This window comes from Hemitrygon akajei, chromosome 9 (genome assembly GCF_048418815.1).
Source record: "Hemitrygon akajei chromosome 9, sHemAka1.3, whole genome shotgun sequence".
Classification (NCBI taxonomy): domain Eukaryota; kingdom Metazoa; phylum Chordata; class Chondrichthyes; order Myliobatiformes; family Dasyatidae; genus Hemitrygon; species Hemitrygon akajei.
Window position 1 is genome coordinate 163,859,779 of NC_133132.1, and position 12,457 is coordinate 163,872,235.

Consider the following 12,457-nt stretch of genomic DNA (forward strand, 5'->3'; position numbering starts at 1 on the left):
TGGACTACTGGAGTATCTTTCACTGAAATAGCAAGACGTGGAGAAAGCATCTGGAATCCTAAACTTTCTAAATTCAGGAAATACTGAAAAAGTTTTAAGGAATTTACAACATAACTTTTTTTTTAAAAAGCACTGGAGTACAATGTCTAGTCCTGGATGCCATACTTGAGAAAAGAATTTAGCAAAGAAATGGACTGATGAAGGGTCTTGACTGTCTAGTTTCCTCCACAGATGCTGCTTGGTTCCAACTTGGTTCCTCCAGTGTTTTGTTTGTTGCACAGGAGAGAGATTAGCTGAGAATCTCAATGACTGCATTCTGTACTGAACCATTCTGCAATATTAATATATCAGAATCAGGTTTAATATCACTGGAATGTCGTGACATTCATTGTTTTGTGGTAGCAGTACATTGTAATACATTATATTTTTAAAAACTATAAATTACAATAAGAACAATATATTAAAAATTGAACAGTGCAAAAAAAAATAGCGAGGTAGTGTTCGTGGGTTCACTGTCCATTCAGAAACCTCCTGGTATTGGGGAAGAAGCTGAAACTTTCAGTGTGTGTCTTCAGGCTCCTATACCACCTTTTTCATTGCTGTCATCAAAAGAGGGCATGTTTTGGACAATGGGGGTCCTTAATGGATACTGCCTTCTCAAGGCATCACCTTTTGAACCTGTCCTCAATGCTGTGAAGGCTGGTGCCCATAATGGAGCTGGCTTAGTCTGCAACATTCTACAGCTTTCCCCAGTCCTGTGCAGTAGCCCCTCCAAAACAGACGCTGATGCAATCCATTAATACACCTGTAGAAATTTGCAAATGTCTTTGGTGACATATCAAAACTCCTCAAACTCTTAATGAAATATAGCCACCATCGAGCTTCATCAATATGTTGGGGCCATGGATAGATCAGCAGAGATGCTGACAGCCAGGAATTTGAAACTGCACACCCTTTCCACTGCTGATGCCTCACTGAGGACTGGGGTGTGTTCCTGCAACTTCCCCTTCCTGGTCTACAATCAATTCCTTGGTCTTAATGACACTGAGTTCAAGGTTGCTGTGACACCACTAAACCAGCTGATCTATCTTGCTCGAGATGCCTCATCACCATCTGATATTCTGCCAACAATAGGTGAGTCATTAGCAAATTTATAGATTATTATTGAGACCACAAAGCTGTGCTGAACATGTCCTTGCCTTAGAAATTACGTAAGGTTACCCATAGCCCATCTATTTTTCTAAGCTCCATATACCTATCCAGGAGTCTCTTAAAAGACCCTATTGTATCCGCCTCCAACACCGTTACCGGCAGCTCACCACTCTCTATGTAAAGCAGTGGGCTAACCACGCATCCTTGAGGTACACCCGTGTTGACTGCCAGCAAAAAGATATTATTTCTAATCTGCACTAATTGTGGTCTCCTGGTGAGGAAGTCAAAGATCCAGATGCAGATCCTGACATTATTAATAACATCAGAATGCAGGGTGTCCTCGACTGAATTATTAGACATTAGATGTAAAGGAAGCCCACCAACAGGAACATCTGTAATCCTCAATGGGTGGAGTCTGTAAAGTCTGGACAATATGAAAGGAGTGGTTCACAGAAGTTTCAACACAATCCTATAAAGAGCCTCAGCACAAAATGTCAACTGTACTCTGTTCCCTAGATGCTGCCTGACCTGCTGAGCTCCTCCAGCATTTGGTGTGTGTTACTTGGTTTTCCAGCATTGCAGCTTGTCTCGTTTGTGTTTCAACATAATGTCTCTTCGCAGATGACACTTGAAATTGGTGACAGTCAGTAACAAGATCTAGCAACAACAAAGTCAGCAGTGCAATGGCAGACGGAACTTAGCTCAGACAAATGCAAAATGAATCACTTTGGGAAGTTAAACCACGGGAAGACAGTTAAATGGCATTGTCCTGGTGAGTACTATTGAACAGGGAGACTTCAGGATACAAGTAGATATTCTCCTGAAAGGTGTGACAAAAATGGACAAGGTGGTGGTAAAGGCATATGGCATCCTTGCCTTCATTGGCTGAGGCACAGAGTACAAGATTTGGGATGTCATTTTACAACTGTACAAGGCAATGCACACTGTATTGTGTGCAGTTTTGGTCACCAAATAAAAGGAAGCATGTGATTAAATCCATGTTCAATTATCATTCATCCATTCATGAATACAGATGAACAAAAAAGCCTTCCAATGACAGTGCAGAGAAGATTCATGAAGATGCTGCAGGGACGAGAGGACTTAAGTTGTATAGACAGCATAAAATGAAAAGAGAGGGCATATACGACAGCAAAAATAATGGGAAGTTAGAGGATTCGGAAGTTTATTAAAATCTAACAGAAAGCAACCAAAAAGCCATTAAGAGAGAAAAATGTGAATGTAAGCTAGTCAATGATATAGGAGGATAGCAAAGGCTTTTTTTCAAATATAAAGAGTAAAAAGAGAGGTAAAAGTGGATATCAGACCACTGAAAAATGACGCTGAAGAGGTAGTAATAAGGACAAAGAAATGATGGACAAACTTAGTATTTTGCATCAGTGGAAGGCACTAGCAACATGACAGAAATTCGAGAGAGTCGAGGGCTGAAGGGAGTGTAGTTGCTATTACTAAGGAGAAGGTGCTTGGGAAGCTGTATGGTCTGAAGATAGATAAGTTACCTGGACCACATGGACGACACCTAAGGATTCTGAAAGATGTAGCCAAAGAGGTTGTGGAGGCATTAGTAATGATCTTTCAAGAATTACTGGATTTTGAAATGTTTCTGGACATTGGAAAATAGCAAATGTTACTCGACTCTTTAAGGGAGGGAAGCAGAAGAAAGAACATTACAGGCCAGCTAATCTGATTTTAGTGGTTAAGAAGATGTTGGGAGTCCACTATTAAGGATGAGGTTTCAGAGTATTTGGAGGCACATAAAACAGGCCGAAGTTGGCATGGTTTCTTTAAGGGGAACTTTTCCCTGACAAATCAGTTGCAATTCTTTGAGAAAGTAACAAGCAGGATAGAGTTAGTGAAAATTGTTTACTTGGATTTCCAAAAAGCTTTTTAACAGGGTGCTGCATATGAGGCTGTTTATGATAAGAAAAAGGAAGATACAAGCATAGGTAGAAGACTGGCTGGAGGCAAAAAGTGGGAATAAAGGGAGCCTTTTCTGGTTGGCTGTAGGTGACTAGTGAAGTTCTGCAGGGATCAGCGTTGGGACTGTTTCTTTAATGTAGTATGTCAATGATTTGGATGATAAATTGGTGGCTTTGTGACCAAGTTTGCAAATGATGCAAAGATACATTAGGTGTAGGGGGGAAGACAGTGTTGAGGAACCAGGGACTCTGCAGAAGGACTTAGACAGATTGGGAGAATAGGCAAAGAAGTGGCAGATGTAATATAGTATCTGGAAGTGTTTGCTCATGCACTTTGGTAGAAGAAATAAAGGAGTGGACTAATTTCTAAATCGGGAGAATACTCATTCAGGATTCCCTAAAGTTAACTGGCAGGTTGAGCTGGTGATAAGGAGGGCAAATGCAATGTTAGTATTCATTTCGCGAGGACTAGAATATAAAAACAAGGATGTAATACTGAGGCTTTATGAGGCATTGGTCAGACTGCAATTGGAGTATTTTTGGGAGCATTTTTGTGAGCAGTTTTAAGCCCCTTATCCAAGAAAAGATGTGGTGGCCTTGGAGAGGAAAGAGAAGGTTTACGAGAATGGCTCGAGAAAAGTTTAATGTATGAGGAGTGTTTGATGACTCTGTGTCTGTACTCACTGAGATTTAAAAGAATGGTGGGGGGGGGGGGAGAGATCTCATTGAAACCTGTTGAATAAGAAAGGCCTAGCTATAGCGGACATGAAGAGGATGTTTCCTATCGTGGGTGAATCTAGGACCAGAGGGCACAGCCTCAGAAGAGGGTACTTAGAACAGAAGTAAGGAGAAATGTTGTTAGCCAGAGGGTAGTGAATCTATGGAATTTATTGCCACAGATGGCTATGGAGGCAATGTGATAAAATATATTTAAATCAGAGGTTCTTGATTAGTCAGGGCATCAAAGGTTACACAGAAGGCGGAGAATAAATCAGCTGTGATGTAATGCCCTGGATTCATATTTTTACTGTTATGCTGTATGTATTTCATTTTGGGCTGTTCTGTAAGAGCAGCTTGTTTTCAGTTTGTTTGGGTTATTGTTGAAGATGACAGATGAGGAGAAATGTGTGCCATCCAATTAGGGCGGTCGGATTAAGGGCTGGTTTCTCTAGAGAGGGACACCAAGGTTGGAGTTTTTGTTCAGTGGGAAATAAAGAGAGAAGATGCTGGGGAGAATCAGTTGTAGCAGTGGGATCCAGTGGGAGACCCGTTTGTTCGAGATGGATTGTGAGCGACATTCGGAAGGTGGTGTGTGCTTTCATGCAGACCGCGGGCCCAACGCGTGAGTGTCAGAAGTTCAAGATGAGTTCCAATTTGTGCACACCTGTTTAATTAGAATAGGCCTTTTTCTTTTTGTTATTCTTTGCTAACCCTTTATTTAAGATTCATAAATATAATTCTTTTAATGTACACAGTGTACTGTCTGTTATTTCATGACACTAATTTGTAACAGGGTAGCAAATTACACAACATCCACACAAACTGGAGTTTGGGGTGGGATCGAGCAGTCTCAATCTCACAAGTTTGGCAGGACTTGGATGTCTTCCCTAGACTTGTGCAGTCAAGGAAACCAGGGCAGTTCACTGAAAAGACTGGTATTGTTTTCATTGGAGTGAAGGAAGCACACTTAAGGGTATATAAAATCACAAGGGGCATAAGATAGGGAAGATATTCTTTCCTCCCACCCCACCCCCTCATAATTCTGTATCTACAGGGCTATTGTTTATTAAGTTATCAATATCACTCTAATGTGAAGGAAGTTTGTTGTGATTTGCAGACTGTTCAATGTTTTAGAAGACCCACAAGAGATGTCACAGAAAATATGGCCTTGCTTTCAATACAGTGTGGCCAACACACAGCAAGGGATTCTACGACCAAGGGACATAGATTTAAGGCTGAGATGGGAAAAATTTAAAGGGGACTAAGAGACAAGTTTTCCCCACTTGGGACAGTAGGTATATGGAACAAGCTGCCAGTTGAGGTGGCAGAGGCAGATACAAATACATTCAGAAGATATTTGCACAGGTATTCAAATAAGAACATTATTAATCAAATGAAGGCAAATGGGACTGGCTCAGGTAAGCTCCTTGGTTGGCATGAACACGTTGAGCCTGTTTCTGGGCAAGATAAAGAGTGATCTTACTAGGTGAAAGGCAAATTGCCTGGGATAAAGTGCTGTGTAATATACAATGGCATGCAAAAGTTTGGGCACCCCCGTCAAAAATTCTGTTACTGTGTATAACTAAGCGAGTAAACGATGACGTGATTTCCAAAAGGCATAAAGATGACACATTTCTTTAATATTTTAAGCAAGGTTACCGTAGATTTCGCACTACAGAGCGCACCTGATTAAAAGCCGCTGGCTCTAATTTTAGAAAGAAAATCAATTTTGTACTTGTACAAGCCGCACCGGATTTTAGGCCGCAGGTGTCCCACGTTGTAATATGAGATATTTACACAGAAAGATACTACACGTGAGGATTTTTTAACTTTTAATTAAATCCATATGGTAACATAAACAAATACATATTGCAAATGCTTTTTTTCGAACCGTGCCTCTAACACGGCTACTTTTAAATATACATACGTATCGGTAACACACAAATTACGTTGCGTATACTTTTTTACTGAACAGTGCACGAACAACATTCCAATATCTCCTTAGGACTGGTAAAAAAAATATATACTGCAGCCTACCAGGAAAAGTTATTGATCGCCTTTAACTTAAAAGCAGCGTTTTCGATCGGGTCTAATGCCGCTCCCCCCCACCTTCCCGTTTATCGCAAACCGGTATTTCCCACAAGACGCGCCGAAACCGGATGTGACGTCATAGTATCCCGGGATGTAGTACTTCTAACTTTAATACTAACAAATATACTAACAAATGAATTACTAAGCGAAAATATTATAAACTAAATAACTGCCATAAAGGCAGCACAATGCTTTTCTTCGAGTGTTTTCCATGTTGATGAGGGTGAGTACAAATGACTGATTTACAATAATTTAATTGTGAAAGTGCGCTTGATTTATCGTACAATTTCATTGGACCTCTGTGAACTACTCATCAATTTTATTGGTCTACTGTTACGAGGCAAAATGTTTTTGGCGGCATGAAAAAAAATCATGCATTAGCCGCACCGTAGTAAAGGCCGCAGTGTTCAAAGCTGTTCAAAATGTGGGAAAAAAGTAGCGGCTTATAATCCGACATCTACGGTACTTTTTTATTTCCATCTTTTAGTTTCAAAATAACAAAAGAGGGCCCAAAACAAAAGTTTGAGCACCATGCATGGTCAGTACTTAGTAACACCCCTTTTTTGGCAATTATCACAGCTTGAAAATGCTTTCTGTAGCCAGCTACGAGTCTTTCAATTCTTGTTTGGGGGATTTTCACCCATTCTTCCTTGTAAAAGGCTTCTAGTTCTCTGAGATTCTTAGGCCGTCTTGCATGCACTGCTCTTTTGAGGTCTATCTACAGGTTTTCAATGATGTTTAGGTCGGGGGGACTGTGAGGGCCATGGCAAAACCTTCAGCTTGTGCCTCATGAGGTAGTCCATTCTGGATTTTGAGGTGTGTTTAGGATCATTATCCTGTTGTAGAAGCCATATTCTTTTCATTTTCAGCTTTTTTTGTGTTACAGACAGTGTGATGTTTGCTTCCAGAACTTGCTGGTGTTTAATTGAATTCATACTTCCCTCTACCTGTGAAATGTTCCCCGTGCCACTGGCTGCAACACAAGCCAAAAGCATGATTGATTCACCCCTGTGCTTAACAGTTGGAGAGGAATTCTTTTCATGAAATTCTGCACTTTTTTTCTCCAAACATACCTTTGCTCATTGTGGCCAAAATGTTCTATTTTAACTTCATCAGTCCACAGGACTTGTTTCCAAAATACATCAGTCTTGTTTAGATGTTCCTTTGCAAACTTCCGACACTGAATTTTGTGGTGAGGACGCAGGAAAGGTTTACTTCTGATGACTGTTCCATGAAGGTCATATTTGTGCAGGTGTCACAGCACAGTAGAACAGTGCACCACCACTCCAGAGTCTGCTAAATCTTCCTGAAGGACTTTTGTAGTCAAACAGGAGTCTTGATTTGCCTTTCTAGCAATCCTATGAGCAGTTCTCTTGGAAATTTCTCTTGGTCTTCCAGACCTCAACTTGACCTCCACCATTCCTGTTAACTGCCATTTCTTAATTACATCACGAACTGAGCAAAGCGTTTTCAGGTAGCCGTTTCCTATCTTCTTATAGCCTTCTCCTGCTTTGTGGGCATCATTTATTTTAAATTTCATAGTGCAGCTGCTTAGAGGAGCCTATAGTTGCTGATTGTTGGGACAAGGTTTGAGGAGTCAGGGTATTAATAAAGCTTTGAAATTTGTATCACCTGGCCTTTCCTAACGATGACTGTGAACATGCCATAGCCCTAACAAGCTAATTAAGGTCTGAGACCTTGGTAAAAGTTATCTAAGCTCAAATCTCTTGGGGTGCCCAAACTTTTCCATGGTGCTTTTTTCCTTTTTTTCACTCTAAAATTGTACAAAACAAAAATAATATACACTAATCTTGCTTAAAATGTTGAAAAGAATGTTCATCTTTAACTTTATGACTTTCAGAGATCAGTTCATCTTTTACTCACTTAACGATTCACAGTAACAGAAATTTTGACCGGGGTGCCCAAACTTTTGCATGCCACTGTATCTAGCAGAGTTAGATATGGTTGCAGATAATTGGACAAATTTTGGGAAAGATCTGTATCTACAAGTTCATTGTTTATTAAGTTATTAGATGGATCCATTGTGAAGGAACTGTGTGGTGAGTTGAAGATCGTTCAGTGTGCACCATTCTCTTGAAATTCCACAGACTTGTCTGTGAAAACCCAAGATTAGCAGTTTCGGAGATACTGAAACCATCCTTTTTGGCACCAACAATCATTCCACAGGCAAGGTCATTTGGATCACATATGATCGTCATTCTGATGTTTGACTTTCATAAATGTGTCATAAGAGAGTATATTGACTGGCTTCACCACAGCCTGATGTGGAACCACTCTGAACAGAAAATCGTACAAGATATAATGGACATGGCCCAGACCATCATGGGTAAAGCCCTACCCATCACAGACCATTCCCTCCTCTCCCACCCCCCCCCCCGCCCACAAGCACCAAGTCATTCTCTTTTCTCGCTGCTAGTCCATCAGTGAGCTGCTTGTTGATCAGAGTAGCTGGACTGGTGTCAGCAGCAGAGCCGGCTGAGGTATCTAAAGGGCCAGCCGATGCTGGGATGTTGGAGACCGTGTGACTCCCTGCTATTCAGAAGCCTCGATGTTGGTCAGTGTAACTGTGGGGGATTGTCTCGGACATTTCACTTGCGATTGCAAGACTCTGTTGGACACTGATGATACAAGTTGCTGCAGGCCTATACCCCTTGGTGGAGGGATAGACGACACGGGAGCTGTGTAGCCTCAGCTGTAGCGAGAACTAGGCCACAAGCCTCGGGCTTGCCTGCTGCTGCAGACCAGTTGAGCTCTATTTTTGCATTTCCCCCTGCCCCCACTACTTTCAAATCTCTTACTATCGTTCCTTTCGGTTAGTCCTGACGAAGGGTCTCGGCCCGAAACGTCGACAGTGCTTCTCCCTATAGATGCTGCCTGGCCTGCTGTGTTCCACCAGCATTTTGTGTGTGTTGTGAGTTCTACTTGGCTTGGCCTTGGCCTCGGTGCTGCCCTCCAATGTTTGAGCAGTAGAATGACAGGCTGGATTGCATGCATTTGTACATTGCCAGGAGACCGGGCCATCGATTGCTTGACATTGTCGCTCAGCGTATTTTTTTTTTGTCTGAATATGCTTCTTTGAATTTGTTACTCACTTTTTTTGAATGTTTGGCTTACCATTTTTGAATGTTTTGCACCTTGGCCTCAGAGAAACACTGTCTCGTTCAGCTGTATCCATGTATGGTTTGAATGATAATTAAACTTGATTTGAGTTTTTTTGTGCCTTGTCAAGCCCTGGGCATTTGCATCATCACAACAAACACCACCTCCTTTGGAATCTGTATAGGGTCCATAACCTCGCTGTTGCTTTGCCTCACTCCTACAGACTCTGTGTCAATCTCCCAAATAAATAGATGCAAAAAAAATTTAAATTCTCCCCCATCTCTTCTGACTCCATGCACAGATTGCCACTCTGATCTTCCAGAGGACCAATTTCATCCCTTGCAATCCTTTTGTTCTTAACATATAGAACCCCTTGGAATTCTCCTTCACCTTGTCTGCTCAGGGAAACTTCCTGCCTTCTTTCAGCTTTCCCAATTTCTTTCACAAGTGTTCTGCATTTCTTATACTCATACCTGCTATGCACCTCTTTTTTTTTCTTAACCAGTCTCAATATCTCTCAAAAACCAATGTTACCTAAACCTGTTATCCTTGCCTTTTATTCTGACAGGCACGTACAAGCTTTGTACTCTCAATATTTCACTTTTGAAGGCCTCCCGCTTATCAAGTCCACCTTTGCCAGAGAACAGCCTGTCCCAGTCCACACTTGACAGATCCTTTGATACCATCAAAATTGGCCTTTCTCCAATTTAGAACCTCAACCCAAGGATCAGACAGATCCTCTTCCATAATTACCTTGAAACTAATGGCATTATGATCACAAGATGCAAAGTATTTCTGTCAAACTTCTGTCACCTGCTCTCTCATTCCCTAATAGGAGATCAAGTATTACACTCTCTCTCATTGGGACTTCTCCACACCGATTTAGGAAATTTTCTTGAACACATTTGACAAACTCTATCCCATCTGGTCCTTAACAAGTATTTTTCTTCCTTTTGTATTTGCACACTGGTTGTCCACCCTATTGGTGTGGTGTTTTACTGGTTACATTATGGTTATTGGATTTAATGAGTACGCCACAAGAAAATGAATCTCAGGGTAGTATAAAGTGACATATATGTATTTTGACTTGGATAATAAATTTATTTTAATTATTAACATTAACAAGCAGTTATACAGCTGTACCTAATTAAGTGACCACTGCATGCACATGGTGATTAATTACCAGTACAATTTTAAATCTATACTATTAATTTATGTAAATATTTGATTGTTTCCTCTTGAAACCTAATATACATCCACAGAAACAATGTAGAAGATCAAGTAACATATTTTTAACAACTAAGAATACCAAGTAATATAACTTTCAATAAATCGGTGTCTCTGCAATTTACCTCAGTGAGAAGCAGTACCATAAAGCTCACAGACAAAACATATTTATTAAGTTCAGGAGTAACTTCTGAATACGAGTTGTAAAAGAAGATTTTTCAAGAATGGGAAAATCATTAAAACGAAGAAAACCCACTGAACAGAATCAATCGGTGAATATAAAGTACAAATTTATGATCGTCATTGGCAGTGCCAAATGTGGGAGATTTCCCTAGCAACCTGGGGTCCATGGACCCCTTGTCTAATGGCATCGGTCCATTGTGCAAAAGTGGCTGGGAATCCCTGTTCTCTCCCCCTACCATCATCCATTCCAACACAATGGGACCGGGACCGGGACCCGACCCGGACCATGCTACCTGGCTCGGTGGCCGCGCCCGGAGGCCGCTGCTTGCCCCATTCAGTCCCCGCCTCCGGAACCCCATGCTTCACATCCCGGCACCGGCTCAGCCCGGCGCCGTCGGCTCTACTTTCCACGCGGGTGGGCCGAACGGCTGCAGCCAGCCGGCCCCAAAGCACCGGCGACGGCTACGCTCCCCTTCCTTGTCCCCAGCCCCGAGCGGCCGCATCTTACCGTCGTAGTAATAGCAAACTTTCCTCCTCCCGCCAGCCCCCGCAGCGAGCGCCATGACAGCAGCGCCAGAGGTCCCGGCCACCGACAACGCCACGTGGGGGCGAGGGGAATCAGCTGGGAGAGACAGACAGCAACCCCCGACCCTACGCGTACTGGCATCATCTTCAGGCAAAAAGAAACTCTCTGTTCAGTTTACAAGTACAATCACAAGGACAGCCTCTGCGTTGTTGAGCAGGGAGCAGTAGGCGAGTGCGAAAGTTCAAACTGTCCTCCCCTCATTACTTGCAATTGGAAGAGTCCCCACCGCTCTCCGACCCGTCAATCAATCGCGCAGGGGCGTGACTAATTCTCAATCCGTCAATCAGACGCGCAGGGGCGTGACTAATCTCCGTCCGCCAATCAGGCACGCCGGTCTAATTCTAACATTTCCCTGTTCTGGCGAAAACCTGAAAAGTTGGCGGCTCCTTGTTCCACAGATGCTGCCTGACCGCTTGATTATTTTTTTCTTCAGCAAGTAACTAATTGCTTTAAATGATTAATTTTCCTATGAAGCAATGTTGTATTTGTCATATGCCTTAAAAAGAATGAACTTTATTTACCACATGCACATCGAAACTTGGAAGGGATGTGTGTCATTTGCATCATCGACCAACACAATCTGAGGCGGTAACATGGCATGTTCACAACGTACTAACTCTAGGATCTTTCAAATGGGGAAGGAAGAAAGAGCACCTGAAGGAAGCCCACCCAGACACAGGGAGAATGTACAAACTCCTTGCAGACAATGGCAGGAATGAAGCCTGATCACTAGTTGCTGCCACTGTAAATCGTTATGAAGGTTGGCACAAGTATAAAGTATACTTCCAGGATTCTTTATTGGTTTTGTTGGATTTGAATCCAGGTTGTTGTTTTTATTGTGTTTTTCCTTGTAGTTTTAATCTTCATTATGCTTGCTTAGATGTTTGTATAGTCAACTATATGTAGACTTTTAGTAACTCGTCGTACATGACCTGGATATGAATAACCTGTAACAGAACATACGGACACAAGAGAATCTACAGATAGCGGAAATCCAAGCATCCTGACGAAGGTTCTCAACCTGAAATGTTGATTGTTTACTCTTTTCCATAGGTTTCCATAGGCCTGGCTTGCTGAGTTCCTCCTGCATTTTGTTTGTGTTGCTTCGATGAAAATGTAGATGGCTGTGTTAATAGGTCTGTGGATGCTACCAGGATTGATGGAGTTGTGGCTAGTGTAGAAGACTGGCAAAGTGTACAGTGTGATATAGATCATTTGCAGATATGGGCAGAAAAATGGCAGATGGAATTTAGCCCAGATAAATGTGAGGTGTTGCACCTTGGTAGGAGACAGTATACTGTGAAGGACAAGAGCAGAGAGATCTTGGGTTTCAAATTCATAGCTTCTTGAAAATGGCTATACAGGTCAATAAGATGGTTAAGAAGATGTATGGAATCAGAATCAGGTTTATTATCAATGGCATGTGACATGAAATTTGTTA

General features: G+C 41.9%; 1 protein-coding gene across 1 annotated transcript in view; it reads right to left on the bottom strand.

Annotated features, from left to right (window-relative positions):
- The window catches only part of LOC140733713 (histone deacetylase 2-like), a 71,136-nt gene extending 60,104 nt beyond the window's left edge, over positions 1-11,032 (bottom strand). The window contains exon 1 of the mRNA XM_073057417.1: positions 10,939-11,032. Coding sequence (XP_072913518.1) covers positions 10,939-10,993 — 55 coding nt within the window. The 5' untranslated portion in view covers positions 10,994-11,032. The remainder of the gene's footprint in view (positions 1-10,938) is intronic.
- Positions 11,033-12,457: the final 1,425 nt, after the last annotated feature.